Genomic DNA, 16,700 nt, shown 5'->3' on the forward strand with positions numbered 1-16,700 from the left:
AGAAACTCCAGAGGTGTATAGAAAATGCAGGGGTGAAATTAAAAAGAAAATTAAGAAAGCAAAAAGAGAGCATGAAAAAATGTTGGGAAGTAAAATCAAGGAAAACCGAAAGATGTTTTATAAATATATTCAGAGCAAGATGATAACTAAAGAGAGAATAGGGCCTATTGGAGACCATAAAGGTAATCTGTGTGTAGAGGCAGAAGTCGTGGGTATGATTCTTAATGAATGTACTTTGCTTTTGTTTTCACAAAAGAGAGGGGCGATGCAAATATTGCAATCAGGGAGGAGAAGTGTGAAATATTAGGTGAAATAAACATAGTGAAAGAGCAAATATTAAGTGGTTTAGCAGCTTTGAAAGTGAATAAATCCCCAGGCCTGGGTGAAATGTATCCCAGGCTGTTAAGAGAAGCAAAAGGGGAAATAGCAGAGGCCCAGGCCATCATTTTCCAATCCTCTCTGTCTACAGGTGTACAGGAGGATTGGAGGACTGCTAACGTGATACCATTGTTTAAAAAGGGGGAAAGGGATAGACCGAGTAATTACAGGCCAGTCAGCCTAACCTCTGGTGGGAAAATTATTGGAAAAAATTCTGAGGGACAGGATAAATCTTCATTTAGAAAGACACGGATTAATCAAGGACAATCAACATGGATTTGTTAAGGGAAGGTCGTGTCTGACTAACTTGGTTGAATTTTTTGAGGAGGTAACAAGGAGGGTCGATGAGGGTAGTGCGTTTGATGTAGTGTATATGGATTATAGCAAGGCTTTTGATAAGGTCCCACATGGCAGATTGTTCATGAAAGTAAAAGTCCATGGGATCCAAGGCAAAGTGTCAAGTTGGATCCAAAATTGGCTCAGTGGCAGGAAGCAAAGGGTAATGGTTGATGGGTGTTTTTGTGACAGGAAGGCTGTTTCCAATAGGATTCTGCAGGGCTCAGTACTAGGTCCCTTGTTTTTTGAGCAGATATCAATGATGTAGACTTGAATGTAAGGAGTGTGATTAAGAAGTTTGCAGATGATACTAAAATCGTCCGTGTGGTTGATAATGAAGAAGAAAGCTGTAGACTGCAGGAAGTTATCAATGAACTGGTCAGGTGGGCAGAACAGTGGTAAATGGAATTCAATGTGGAGACATGTGAGGTAATGCATGTGGGGAGGGCTAGCCAAGCAAGGGAATACACATTAAATGGTAGGACACTGAGAAGTGTGGAGGAACAAAAGGACCTTGGAGTGCATGTCCACAGATCCCTGAAGGTAGCAGGCCAGGTAGATAAGGTGGTTAAGAAGGCATATGGAATACTTGCCTTTATTAGCCAAAGCATAGAATAAAATAGCAGGGAGGTTACGTCTGAACTGTATAAAACACTAGTTAGGCCACAGCTAGAGTACTGTGTGCAGTTCTGGTCACCACATTACACACGGGGATATTGCCTGGACTGGAGAATTTTAGCTATGAGGAAAGATTGGATAGGCTGGGTTTGTTTTCTTTGGAACAGAGGAGGCTGAGGGGAGACCTTATTGAGGTGTATAAAATTATGAAGGGCCTAGATGGAGTGGATAGGAAGGATCTATTTCCCTTAGCAGAGGGGTCAACAACCAGGGGGCATAGATTTAAAGTAATTGGTGGGAGGTTTAGAGGGGATTTGAGGGGAAATTTATTCACTCAGAGGGTGGTGGGGGTCTGGAACTCACTCCCTGAAAGGGTGGTAGAGGCAGAAACCCTCACCACATTTAAAAAGTACCTGGATATGCACTTGAAGTGCTGTAACCTATAGGGCTATGGACCAAGAGCTGGAAAGTGGGATTAGACTGGATAGCTCTTTGTTGGCCGGCACGGACGCGACGGGCCAAAATGGTCTCCTTCTGTGCTGTAAATTTCTATGATTCTTTGACCCTTAAATCTCCATAAAGGTGGGTAAGGCTTTAATTACCAGTGATCATAATGTGATCACATTGACATTACAGGAATTAGAGAGGTTACTATAATCCCGTTCCACAATAAGGAAGTGGGAAATTATGTGAGGCTGCTGTCTGTACGCATTGGTTTGTTGTCTGTATTACCTAAAAAAAAAAAATCTGACATTACATTTCTGTTTACACAATAAGTATAATTCAAATGTCAGAGCTGCCGTGGTTTATTCTACTTGGAATCTTCTTCAAAGTATGGATTCCTTCTGATCCATTCATCTGCTCCCTTTTGTACATCTGAGAGAAGTGTAGGATTCCTAGAAAAATTGACTTTTGTACTTCTAACCAAACTTGACAAGTGCCTTCCTACATTATTCAGTGTTCCTTTTGGCAGTATTCATACTAATGAATGGTATCACCTGTGGCTCAATGGTAGCACTCTCGCATCCGAGTTAGAAGGTTTTGGGTTTAAATCCCACTACCATGCACTTGAGCACAAAATCTTGGCCAACACTCCAGTGCCGTACAGAAGGAGTGCTGCACTGTTGGAGGTACCGTCTTTCAGATGAGACATTAAACTGAGGCTCCATCTGTTTTCTCAGGTGGATGTAAAAGATCCCATGGCATTATTTTGAAGAAGGACAATATTTATCCCCAGCCAACACCCAACATAAAACAGATTGTCTGGTCTTTATCACATTGCTGTTTGTGGGAGCTTGCTGTGTGCAAATTGACTGCTGCATTTCCTACATTGCAACAGAGACTACACTTCAAAAAAAAGTACTTCATTGACTGTAAAGTGCTTTGTGGCGTCCTGAAGTTTTGAAAGGCGATAAATAAAATCAAGTCTTCTCTTTTTCTTTTCCTATTTCTCAGTGAATTGTGTTGGGGAAATTGATGGGATTGAAGGCCGATAAATCCCCAGGGCCTGATGGACTGCATCCCAGAGTACTTAAGGAGGTGGCCTTGGAAATAGCGGATGCATTGACAGTCATTTGCCAACATTCCATTGACTCTGGATCAGTTCCTATCGAGTGGAGGATAGCCAATGTAACCCCACTTTTTAAAAAAGGAGGGAGAGAGAAAACAGGGAATTATAGACTGGTCAGCCTGACCTCAGTAGTGGGTAAAATGATGGAATCAATTATTAAGGATGTCATAGCAGCGCATTTGGAAAGAGGTGACATGATAGGTCCAAGTCAGCATGGATTTGTGAAAGGGAAATCATGCTTGACAAATCTTCTGGAATTTTTTGAGGATGTTTCCAGTAAAGTGGACAAGGGAGAACCAGTTGATGTGGTATATTTGGACTTTCAGAAGGCTTTCGACAAGGTCCCACACAAGAGATTAATGTGCAAAGTTAAAGCACATGGGATTGGGGGTAGTGTGCTGACGTGGATTGAGAACTGGTTCAGACAGGAAGCAAAGAGTAGGAGTAAATGGGCACTTTTCAGAATGGCAGGCAGTGACTAGTGGGGTACCGCAAGGTTCTGTGCTGGGGCCCCAGCTGTTTACACTGTACATTAATGATTTAGACGAGGGGATTAAATGTAGTATCTCCAAATTTGCGGATGACACTAAGTTGGGTGGCAGTGTGAGCTGCGAGGAGGATGCTATGAGGCTGCAGAGTGACTTGGATAGGTTAGGTGAGTGGGCAAATGCATGGCAGATGAAGTATAATGTGGATAAATGTGAGGTTATCCACTTTGGTGGTAAAAACAGAGTGACAGACTATTATCTGAATGGTGACAGATTAGGAAAAGGAGAGGTGCAACGAGACCTGGGTGTCATGGTACATCAGTCATTGAAGGTTGGCATGCAGGTAAAGCAGGCGGTTAAGAAAGCAAATGGCATGTTGGCCTTCATAGCGAGGGGATTTGAGTACAGGGGCAGGGAGGTGTTGCTACAGTTGTACAGGGCCTTGGTGAGGCCACACCTGGAGTATTGTGTACTGTTTTGGTCTCCTAACTTGAGGAAGGACATTCTTGCTATTGAGGGAGTGCAGCAAAGGTTCACCAGACTGATTCCCGGCATGGTGGGACTGACCTATCAAGAAAGACTGGATCAACTGGGCTTGTATTCACTGGAGTTCAGGAGAATGAGAGGAGACCTCATAGAAACATTTAAAATTCTGACGGGGTTAGACAGGTTAGATGCAGGAAGAATGTTCCCAATGTTGGGGAAGTCCAGAACCAGGGATCATAGTCTAAGGATAAGGGGTAAGCCATTTAGGACCGAGATGAGGAGAAACTTCTTCACCTAGAGAGTGCTGAACCTGTGGAATTCTCTACCACAGAAAGTAGTTGAGGCCAATTCACTAAATATATTCAAAAGGGAGTTAGATGTAGTCCTTACTGCTAGGGGGATCAAGGGGTATGACGAGAAAGCAGGAAGGGGGTACTGAAGTTGCATGTTCAGCCATGAACTCATTGAATGGCCGTGCAGACTAGAAGGGCCGAATGGCCTACTCCTGCACCAATTTTCTATGTTTCTATGAATTTGGGATATCTTTTAATTCCATCGAAGACTGGATTGAAATTCAAAAACTTAAAAGCATTGTTGAATTTTCATCTCTATTCTTTTTTCATATCAATTTAAAGGATCAAACCTAGAGTTCTGGTAAAGCGTATACTCCCAAAATGTTAACTTGTCATTTCTCTTTACAAATAATGAATAATTTGCTGTACATTTCCAGCATTTTTGTTTTTATCCTCAAGACTGTACCATAGTCATGTTTATACACTGAAACACTTGATGTGTGATCTTGATTAAATCAAATTAATAAACATTCATCATAAATTGGTCATCTGACAGAGGATTATATTTTTAAAAATATGGCCCAATCTTTGATTAAAATAACCTTCTAAATTCTGTACTTAATTTTTTGCTGCTTCACTAAATATTTGTGTTTATCTGTAGTATAAACTGCACATTTGAAAAATCAATACCTGTGAAACACAAAAACAACATTGTGCAAAATTTTTGAAATTATACTTTAGGTTTATAAGGATTCTTACAAGGATACTTCCATCCATATGTATTTCTTTTTGATGTTTAATTCTTTTGAATGATTTTCCATGAGTAAGTTTTTATGTACACATTTTAATAATTTTCTCACCAAGTTTTCTTCTCCTTTCCCCGCCCGTGCACTGTTGACTGAACTAACTGAAAAGGTGGGCTTGTGACAGTTCCCAGAACTGTACTAGTGCCAGCTGTTGGGATCTGTGTGGGAGTGCTGCAAACTAACTCAGTTTCCATACTTTTCTTCTTTCCCCAGGGGAAATACTTTGTCTCCCATCAGTACATCCATCAAGAAGTGTAGTGGTATGGTAGTGTAGTGCTTATGTTACTGGACATTACACATGAGTTCAAATCCCACTATGACAGTTTGAGAATTTTAATTCAGCTTTTTAAAAAAAAAATCTACTGATAAAGAGCTGGTGTCAATAAAAGTGAACACAAAGCTGTCGGATTGTCATATAAACCCAACTGGTTCACTAATGTTCATTTAGGGAAGGAAATCTGCCGTCTTTACCCAGTCTGGCCTCTGTGTGACTCCAGTCTCACACCAACATGATTGACTTTTAACTGCTCTCTGATGTGGCCTGGCAAGCCACTTAGTTATATAAAGACCCACCACCTTCGCAGGGCAACGATGGATAGGTAATAAATGCCAGTCTTCTAGTGACGTTCATATTCTGAGAATGAGTATTAAAAAAGAAAAGTGATCCAGTTGAGATCAGGCACTGACCAGCTGGAGAACCTCTAGCAAAACCTACAGCTCCTTGCTGCAGCGTCTTAGTGAAGGAACATCACACCACAAGGCTTCCTGTTTTAGTAAGTTCAGTACAGAAATTGCCTTTCAAGCAGTGTCCGTTGTGATGCACATCCTTTTACTTTTACAGTTGCCACACTGCTAGGATGAGCATCAGTCTGCTGTGCCTCATATATTGAAGAAATATTGGGCCCAAGTTTCAGCCTCAGTTGCTCCTGATTTTTTGGAGCAACTGGTGTAGAACGGAGTATCTTAGAAATTCAAATTTTCGGCATTTAGTTTGCTCCAGTTCTAGTCAGTTAGAACAGTTTCACTTTGGAACAGAATTTTTTTTTTCAAAAGGGGGCGTGTCCGGCCACTTACACCTGTTTTCAAAGTTTCGGCAGTGAAAACTTACTCCAAACTAACTTAGAATGGAGTAAGTGAAGATTTTTGTACGTTCGAAAAAACCTTGTCTACACTTTAGAAAATCAGGCGTAGGTTACAAATCAGGCATAGGGAATGGGGGGGGGGGTTTAAAGGGAAGTTTACAAACATTAAACACTTCAGTTTTACAAATAAAGAGCCATCATCAATAATAAATGATAAATATATCAATAAATCAATTCAAAAAAAAATTAATAAAAAATAATAAAATAAAAAAATCAATAAATAAAACATTTTCTACTTACCGACTGCAGCACCAGGAGTCCTCCAACAGCGTGCTGGGACGGTCCCCCCAGTGTGTCTCTGTCAGTGTCCCTATCTCTCTGTCTGTGTGTGTGTCTCTCACTCTCTGTCAGTGTCTGTGTTTCTGACAGCGAGGGGAGGGGGAGAAGGGGGGTGGGAGGTGGGGGGGGGGGGGGGAGAAGGGAGGTTGGGGGGGGGGAGAAGGGAGGTTGGGGGGGGGCGGAGAAGGGAGGTTGGGGGGGAGAGAAGGGGGGGATGTAGGGGAGGGAGGGAGGGAGAGAGGAGGGAGGGAGGGAAGGAGAGAGGAGGGAGGGAGGGAGGGAAGGAGAGGGGGGGGAGGGAGAGAAGGGAGGGGAGGGAAGGAGAGGGGGGTGGGAGGGAGAGAAGGAGGCTGAATGGCCGGGCCCAAGACCTCGGGCTGGATTTACAGGTAGATGGCGCGGGTCTCGGGGGAGGAGGGGGGGGGTCGTGAAGGTCCGGGGGGGGGGGGGGAAAAGAGTCACGGAGGTCGGAGGGGGGGGGGGGAGGGGAAGAGACACGGAGGTCGGGGGAGGGGGGGGGGAGAGAGTCGCGGAGGTTGGGGTGGGGGGGAAAGCCGCGGATGTCGGGGGGGGGGGGAGAGAGGGGAGAGACAGTCGAGAGGGGAGAGACAGTCATGAGGGGGGGGAGGGGAGAGACAGTCGCGGAGGTCGAGGGGAGAGACAGTCGCGGAGGTCGGGGGTGGGGGGGGAGAGAGCCGCGGAGGTTGTGGGGGGGGGGGGGGAAGAGTTGCGGAGGTCCGGGGGGGAATGGAAGTCGGGTCGGTGCGGGGGAGCGGGGCCGGGTCCGGTCGGGTGGGAGGAGCCTTATTCACGCAGCTCCAGTGAGGCCATTCGGCCAGGGCTAGGGGCTGCGTGCTTCGGGCCTCTCCCACAGTTTTGGGCGCCTGGAGCTACTGTACATGTTTTCAGCGCAGGGACCTGGCTCCGCCCCCCACAGCTCGTGCTGCGCCGCGCCCAGCTGCAGAAGACCTGCAGGGAGCCGGAGAATAGGTAAAATTTTTTTAGGCGCACTTTCTGGCGCGCAAAACGGGCGTCCAGGTCCGGACTGCGCCGTTTTAGGCGCGGCCCGAAACTTGGGCCCATTACATTGACTGCTGTTTGTAAATGAAGGTGCAGTTGAGAATGAACTCCCCTCCTTCTACAATTATAATTCTTTTAGTTAATGAATAGCATTATATTAATGGCTGCAAAGGGTAGAATATCTTACAGTAACAGTTTAAAAAAAAAATGAGGTTAATTGTTGTACTTGGCACTGGAGAATGTGACACTTTCCCATTTGAACACACCTAGTGTCCGCAATAAGCACTCACGGCTGAGGTTCAGCACAATCAGGTGCTGATAAAAGCTCTTTTTGTTCTGCCCCAACAACATGCATTCATACTTATTTTTGAGGACCCACTATTGCACAAACAAACATTTCATTATTGTGTTGTGAACTTGCAGCTTACTAAGACCTAATTTGAGACTGTCTAAACTCATTGCACTTATTTTTGAATAATCAGATTGGTAGTCAATGTGAAGTTATGTTTCATAATTGTGAAATGGCATCTTTGGAGTGCATTGATGTTCTAACATGCTGTGCCACAGAGTGGATAGAATGTGGTATTACACCTATGAGTTCTCACATCAGAGAATACTATCTGGAGGCCATACACTTCCTGAAAAGGAAGAAAAAGGGAAAAATGGTGGTGAGTCACCACAGGCCTATGCTTTTATAATGCTCAACCTGAGTGACGATGGCAGAGACTTGGAAGGTCATCTGCTTGCCCTTGTGGTTGGACAGTAGATTGAGGAGAGGGGAGAAATTTAAATTAAATATTGATGAAATATCTGGTACCATTTCTACAATGGAGTTCTATCATTCAGAAGTGAAGAGTTACAAGGTCACTATTTGTTTACCATTAAAAATAAATCTGGCTTTTTTGGTAGAATGTTCTATGACCTTTCTCTGCAATATTCATTGGGTTTGAAAGATGTATTTTCAAAAGCGTGCTGAATGCTAAAATTATGCAATTGATTTTAAATGAACAGTATAGAAACTAAACATAATTGTACTTTGTTTAAGGATGGATTAATACACCAGTCACAATTCCAGCCTGGACCCTTGAAGAATAATATTTCTTAAAAATAATTTTATAGTGGCCACATCCAGGATTCTCCGGCAGGACTTCAAGAGTGCCCTAGATGTGGCCCTAGCCTGCCAAAGGTATTTGAATCGCAGGGTCTCTCCGTGAGCCTTCAAACTTTGGCGGGGTCACCAGCAGAGGTCATGGAAGGACCCATCTCAGCCCCCCTCACCCTGTGGATTTAAGGCCATTGTAGATCGAATTTTTAAATATCTCTTCAAGTTCTGTACAAGTCATTGGTGTATCCATGGGGATTAAAGGATTGCCTGTTTTGTGCATTTTCTTTGTGCTGAGATCTGCTTGCTATTCATTAGGATTTTATAATCCCAACTTTCCTATATTTCCAGGAGAATACATAAAAACATGGAGGCCCAGGTATTTTTTGTTGAAGACTGATGGTACATTTATTGGGTATAAAGAGAGGCCACAAGATGTAGACCAACTCGAGACACCTTTGAATAACTTCTCAGTAGCACGTAAGTATGACCTACCATTTCATTCTGTGATTCCCCTCACTGCCAGAATATAAAATCACCTCAAATTAGACAGTATTTGAAATCCTGATACGTAAAAAGGGAAGAGGAAACTGCAATATTTGTGGTACAAAAACAAGCTACTGTATGAAGCTATCAACTGGTGAATTGGTTTGTAATAATTATAGTTTGTAACCTTTGAAAGGCATGTTGTACACTATGATCTAAATTCTGTTTAAAAACGGTTTTCCATTTAACATTTGTGAGATTCTGAAAGTATGTATGACTGTCAGTGAGACCTACTGCTAATACAGATCCTGATCCCAAACTGTACAGGTGCTATAGGTACTTCTGGTTGCTTACAGGAAGCTGCTTTAAATACATCTTGTGTATTATTGAAACCAGTGTTGAGCTTTAGAGGTGCAAATTTTTATAGATGCTTTTTGTAATTGTAAGATTTATTTAAAGCAGTTCCTGCTTCAAGCTGACAAAGGTTTACTGGAGGTTTTTTTTTAAATGGGAATATCTGATTCAGGGAATTGTCTTTATTGGAATTAATATAAAAAGACCCAATCTATTCCAATAGTCTAACTTTTTTTTTCATTTTAAGGAATCACAAGATTCTGTTTGAGGGTATTAAACTAAAATAAATACTCGCAACACTGAAATCTTTGTAGATGTAATGTACAGCACATTTTTTATTGTCTTCAATCAGAGTTTAGTGTTTCAACAAAAGTCCATCAAAATAAAAAAAGGACTGAATTCTTCCCAATACCTTCACTGACTGTAAACATGTTTGATTAAACAATGTTTTATACCATAAGGATACTATTATACTTTATGTTGCAACTATTTAATTTGTACTGTTTCATATTGGTTAATTTTAATTTTATGTGCAGATTTTTACTGCACTTCTAATATGCATTATAATAAACTAAAATTATTATTCAGTCAATTGTTCTACTTAATGGAATCATTCTTGATAAATGAAATTGAAACATCTTGAATCAAAGCAATTTCTTTTAAGCCACGGGTTTTTAAATCAAGATCTGTGAACCTAAGGGAGTCTCCAAGGAGATCCCAGACGATCCACCAGGTCATCAGATTTCTGTATAGGGTTATGCACAATGTCTTGAATTCTGCTTTCTATATTCTTTTTGTATTTATTTAATGACTTAGTAGCACATTATTTATTTTGCAGTTTAAAAAAAAAAAAATTCTGGAATTGGACCACTTTTTTCCTTTTGTTAGTTGACAATATATTTTGGAAGAGCATGGAGTTCCCAGGAATGGGTCCTGGCAATGTATTAGTATTTGCATGGGATTCCTTATGTAGAAAAGTTTGAAAATCATTGCCTTAAATGGACTCCACTTTAACTAGTTACTCTTAGCACTTTGTGTGTTCATTTCTGTTCATTACAACACTGGTGAAAATACTAGAAAAATGTGGTTGTTCTTAACTGCCAGAGGATGGAAATTAACAATGTGTTGGATGGTGTTTTGAATCTGAACATTAATGTTCATGCAGCAATGTGGTTCTTGTTAGTCAAAAGTCTCAATGTTCATCTGGTGATCTAATAATGTGGCTGTAATGATGGAACTGGGTAATTAGGCAGCATATTGTTCCATATGACAAAGTCTCTCTGTGTACCATGTTTGATTTGTAGTGGTTATTAGTAGACAAAATTCTTGTTTATCTCGTTTGTGTTTATATACTGCTGCATCAGCAAACTTCAAATCTGTGTACAAGGAAGGAGATTAATATCCTGTTTAACCCACAAGCTCAATCTTTCCTTCCTCTAACTGTGCATGCAATTCATAAATAAACTGAAAAACATTATTTCACCTCCTCATTTTTAATAATCTACTATCATTTTGAATGGATCCTTTCAATTTTGTGGTATTTGTTTCTTTAGCCCTTTTTGGGACTTCGCTTAGCAATAGGACTGATTTTCAGTCCTCATTCAATGGTATTCAGGCCAGATGCCACGTGCTGTTTAAAACCAGTTTTCCCCCTCTTCCCTTTCGGAGACATGCCTACCTTCCAAGATCAATATTCACTGACAAGAATTCAAATGTTATCATTCTGTCTTGGGAAAGCAAGCTGTGAGGAGGACACACAGAATCTGCAAAGGGACATAGACAGGCTAAGTGAGTGGGTATACATTTGGCAGATGGAGTATGATGTGGGAAAGTGTGAAGTTATCCACTTTGGCAGGAAAAATAAAGAACATAATTATTATTTAAATGGAGAGAGATTACAAAATGCTGCAGTACAGAGGGACCCTGGGGGTCCTTGTGCATGAAACACAAAAAGTTAGTATGCAGGTACAGCAAGTAATCAGGAAGGCAAATGAAATGTTGGCCTTTATTGCAAGGGGGATGGAGTATAAAAGCAGAGAAGTCCTGCTACAACTGTACAGGGTATTGGTGAGACCATGACTAGAATGCTGCTTTTGCTTTGGTCTCCTTATTTAAGGCGGGATATACTTGCATTGGAGGCAGTTCAGAGATGGTTCACTAGGTTGATTCCTGAGATGAAGGGGTTGCCTTATGAAGAAAGGTTGAGCAGGTTGTGCCTATATTCATTGGAGTTTAGAAGAATGAGAGGTGATCTTATTGAAACATATAAGATACTGAGGGGGCTTGACAAGGTAGATGCAGAGAGGATCTCGTGGGAGAATCTAGAACTGGGGGGCATAGTTTCAGAATAAGGGGTTGCCCATTTAGAACTGAGATGAGGAGGAATTTCTTCTCTGAGGGTTGTAAATCTGTGGAATTCTCTGCCCCAGAGAGCTGTGCAGGCTGGGTCATTGAATAACTTTAAGGTGGAGATATAGATTTTTGAACAATAAGGGAGTGAAGGGTTATGGGGAACGGGCAGGGGAGTAGAGCTGAGCCCAAGATCAGATCAGCCATGATCTTATTAAATGGCTCGAGGGACCAACTCCTGCTCCTATTTCTTATGTTCTTGTGTCTCATAAAATGTTGGAAGAGAAACCCAAATTGCACCACTGTCCCACTCTCTCATCCCTAATCTTTTATAAACTACCAAATTAACAGCAAGTTTATTCTATTGATCAGAATGTAATTCTAGGACATGTTGCTAACATTTTTTGAGGATTTTTTTTGTTTTACGAGTATGGATCAAGTGATGATGGATGTATAACTCAATACCATGTCACTGAATAGTGTGGTCCCATGAGCTTTTTCTCACACCAGAAATCTATCCTGTTTATTGATAGAACCGGGTTTCATTGTCTTGTATGAGTTACTTTCTTGCATGCAACTTACGAATGTAAAATGAACAGTTGTTACTGGCATGGTAGCTGTCTGGAATACCGGAGATCAGTTTAAGTGACTGAGGCTTGGCAGCCAACTCTCTGCCTCATTGAATTAGCAGTCACATGTGAGTAGTAAACCACTGCTGGAGCAACCCATGCACATTGTGCAAAAGTTCGAATCTATTTTGAGCTGTTTCTGCTGTATTTGAATCATGTCAATTTCTGTCTGATTACGCTCCTGTGAAATGCCTTGGGATATCTTGCTATGCTAAAGACGCTATGTAAATGCAAGTTTTTGTAATTGTCCCCAAGGCATTATCTGCCTTGGCCAAGCATAGATTGCCCTTGGGGTTTCTCAGTTTCTGATCAAAATGCATTAAAATTACCTCTGATTATATTAATGCTGAACTCATAACAAAGTGCAGGGATGCTTGCAGCTGTTGCTAAGTAAAGCTATCATTCTGTGACCCCGAGATAAAGGACACAAGTAACTTGGATAATATGCATGAATGTGTTTAAACTACTATTTACAAATGTGACCACATCTGTAATGTATTTCAGTGGCACCTTTGTCAATGATTCCTGTCACTGGAATTGCCTGAAATTAATTCTGTAGGTAACTTTGGCAATGATTTTTTTTTAAAGTAATTTATGGGATGAGGTATTTTCATTGAAATGTCACCATAGGTGGAGACCATTCAGGCCACGTTGCCTTTGTAGTGCTAGTTCCAGTTCCACATCAGAGCTAATTATCGTAATCTTATTTCCATTCTATTTCTCCATATCTTTTAAATTTGTTCTTCATTTTGATTTAATTCATTGTAAATGCTGTGATTGACTTGGCTTCAATAGCCATTTATGGCAAGGCATTCTCTATTCTAATAACCATTTACTGGAAAAAAAACCTCTCTTAACCTCCCTGTTTATTCTAATACAAAGTTTATATTTATGTCCCCAGTTACCAATTCACCAACAAGTGGAAATCATCTTTCACTATTTACGTTTTATTGACTATATGTGAATTAATCAAAAGGTACCAATGAAAAATCAAGCAAAAACAAACCAATCAAATCCAAGGACCCGTGTGTTCAATTGTTTTTCAAAACTACTATTTATGAACCAACAAATAACACTAGATGACAAATTGCTCAAATAATGTTTCCACAGTATTTTCAACTGCTGTTTGCCTTCTTCACTCGGATCCTTGGATTTAAGTACACGTAACATTTATAACATAAATGCATAAAAAATATATAATTTTGAAAAATAATCACTCCACATATGAAATTGTTTAATGTTAGAAATGCCTACAAGAAGTTTCCACCACATAGGCCTTTCATTTTGGAACATGAATTGGAAATTCCATCTGGGTGAGATGATGTGCAAGAGAGACATGCATCATGGGAGTTTTAGTTTTCACCCTGCTCAAACAGGCTAATAATGCCATCCAAGTGTTGTATTACTGCCGCTGACATCAAGGAGGACTAATATTTGTACCAGCGTCAGAGGCATTTGATGCTGACCTTGGCTGGAGTCAGTTTGGTCAGCCAGCCAGGTCTGGACTATGATAAATTAACCAATCTCTTCAGGTACTGGCAATTGGAGGTTTGACAGTGGGAGGAAAACTGTCCTGGGCAACTAACGAGCTTTAGCAAGAACCACAAATTCACCATGGAAATAAGGGAGCAAAAGAAAGCTTGTTTATTTATATAAATCCAGAAAAAGAAGGAACATTTTGAGGAGGGCATGATAACAAATAAATGCAATATTTGTATCTTAAGCACATGCTGCATATCTACCTGGGTAAGAACATAAGAATTAGGAGCAGAAGTAGGCCATTCTGCCCCTTGAGCCTGCTCGCCTTTCAATAAGATAATGGCTGATCTTCTGCCTCAACTCCACTTTCCTACACTATCCCCATATCCCTTGGTTCCCTTATTCTGAGACTTTGACCCCTGGTTCTAAATTCCCTGCCAGGGGAAACCTCCTCCCTGCATTTCGCCTGTCAAGCCCTGTAAGAATTTTGTATGTTTCAATGAGATTACATCTCATTCTTCTGAACTCAGTGACTATAGACCCAGTCCACTCAATCTATCTTCATAGGACAATTCCCACATCCCAGAAATCAGTCTGGTGAACCTTTGTTGCACTCCCTCTATGGCAAGTATATCCTTCCTTAGGTAAGGAGACCAAAACTGTATACCATACTCCAGGTGTGGTCTCAACAGGGCCCTATATAATTGCAGTAATTTACTCATACTCAAATTCTCTTATAATAAAGGCCAGCATACCATTTGCTTTCTTAATTGCTTACTGTACCTGCATGTTAACTTTGTGATTCATGTACAAGAACACCCAGGTCCATCTGAACACCAACATTTCCCAATCTCTTACTGTTTAAAAAATACTCTTTCTATTTTTCCTAAAAGTAGATAACATCACATTTCTCCACATTATATTCTATTTGTCATGTTCTTGCCCACATACTTAGCTTGTCGATATCCCCTTGAAGTCTCTTTGCATCCACCTCACAACTTACATTCCCACCTCGCTTTGTATTATCAGCAAACTTGGATATATTACATTTGGTCCCCTCATCCAAATCATTGATATAGATTGTGAATAGCTGAGGCCCAAGCACTGATCCTTGCGGTACCTCACTAGTTACAGTCTACCAACTTGAAATTGACATGTTTTTCTGTCTGTTAACCAATCTTCAATCTCTGCTAATATATTACCCCCAATCCCATGAGCCCTAATTTTCTTCATTAACCTCTTGTGTGGCATCTTATCGAATGCCTTCTGAAAATCCAAATATACCACATCCACTGGTTCCTCCTTATCTCATCATCATCATCGGCAATCCCGCGGAGTCGATGACTTGCTTCCACATTAAAAATGAGTTCTGAAATGTCTGTTAAGTCCAATGCGGGAGCTACAGTCTCTGTCGCAGGTTGGATAGATGGTGGTTGAAAGTAAGTTGGTTGAAGTGCCGGTTTTTTGAAGTGCTTGGTTTGTCATGCTCTCCTTCCGCCATACATGCTTGGTATCCGCTTGCTCCCGGCAAAGAAACTCGAAGTGTTCGACGCCCTCACGGATTATTCTCTTCCATTTTGAGCGATCTAGCACCAGGGATTCCCAGGTGTCAGTGGGGATGTTGAACTTCTTTAAGGAGGGCTTGAGGTTGTCCTTAAAGCATTTCCTCTGCCCACCTGGGGCTCGTTTGTCCTGTCGGAGCTTCGAGCAGCGCGCTTTTGGAGTCTCGTATCAGGCATACAGACGATGTGGCCCGTCCATCGGATCTGATCGAGCATTGTCAATGCTTCAATGCTGAGGATGTTGGCTTGCGCAAGAACAGAGAACACTGACGTTGGTTATCCCCCTTATCTATTCTGCTCATTACAATCTCAAAAAATTATAACAGATTTGTCAAACATGATTTTCCTTTCATAAATCCGTGTTGACTGTGCCCAATTCTATTATTATTTTCTAAGTGCCCTGTTACCACGTCCTTAACAATAGATTCTAGCATTTCCCCTACTACTGATGTAGAGTAGAGAAATAACTCGCAATAAAGGGTTTGGGAAAGAACAAAGTTATTTGCATCTTTTATAGAGTAGTAGTTGAATAGTATTACAGATATATCTGTGAGGCTTGTATTTTTCAGTGTCAGTAAGGTCTGTAACATTTTATCTTGTCAGTCAAATGATATCATTTTTCAATAAATTTGCTGTATTGCAGCGGTTGGCAAACTGTTGTTTTAAGGCTGTGGCAGGACCATGGTAAACATCAGAAACCACATTCCAAGTCTTAGATTATCCATGAGCAACATCAGCCTAAATCAGCAAATCTCTTGTCAAGATTCATATCACCTCCTTGCTTTGTAATCAATGCCCCAATATTGTGTTTTTATTTGTCTTTTGTATGGCTTTTCTGTTTTTAAAAATGTGTACCTAAATTCCTGAATCGAATTTTATCATTTAGAGAATATTTGCATTTTGTCTCTTTCGCCCAAATGTAATGCTTCACATTTAGCTATGTTAAATTGAATTTATCTGCCTACTTCCCTAATCTGCCTAACTCCTCTTGCAATCTCTTACATTCTTCTCCACAGTTTAAGATCAACACATTTTGATGTCAATCCTGCCCTTGTGTAAATCATTTGTTTATATAGAGAACATCGTATCATAGGCAGTCCCTCGGAATTGAGGTAGACTTGCTTCCGCTCTAAGAATGAGTCCTTAGGTAGCTGAACAGTCCAATACGGGAACCACAGTCCCTGTCACAGGTGGGACAGATAGTCATTGAGAGAAAGGGTGGGTGGGACTGGTTTGCTGCATGCTCTATCCGCTGCCTGTGCTTGATTTCTGCATGCTCTCGGCGACGATACTCGAGGAAGAATGTTCCCAATGTTAGGAAGT

At 41.1% G+C, this 16,700-nt stretch overlaps 1 protein-coding gene across 1 annotated transcript in view; it reads left to right on the forward strand.

Moving 5' to 3' along the window:
• The window catches only part of akt1 (v-akt murine thymoma viral oncogene homolog 1), a 130,180-nt gene that overhangs the window by 62,744 nt on the left and 50,736 nt on the right, over positions 1–16,700 (forward strand). Inside the window, exon 3 of the mRNA XM_070877511.1 lies at positions 8,870–8,998. Coding sequence (XP_070733612.1) covers positions 8,870–8,998 — 129 coding nt within the window. The remainder of the gene's footprint in view (positions 1–8,869; positions 8,999–16,700) is intronic.

This window comes from Pristiophorus japonicus, chromosome 4 (assembly GCF_044704955.1).
Source record: "Pristiophorus japonicus isolate sPriJap1 chromosome 4, sPriJap1.hap1, whole genome shotgun sequence".
Classification (NCBI taxonomy): domain Eukaryota; kingdom Metazoa; phylum Chordata; class Chondrichthyes; family Pristiophoridae; genus Pristiophorus; species Pristiophorus japonicus.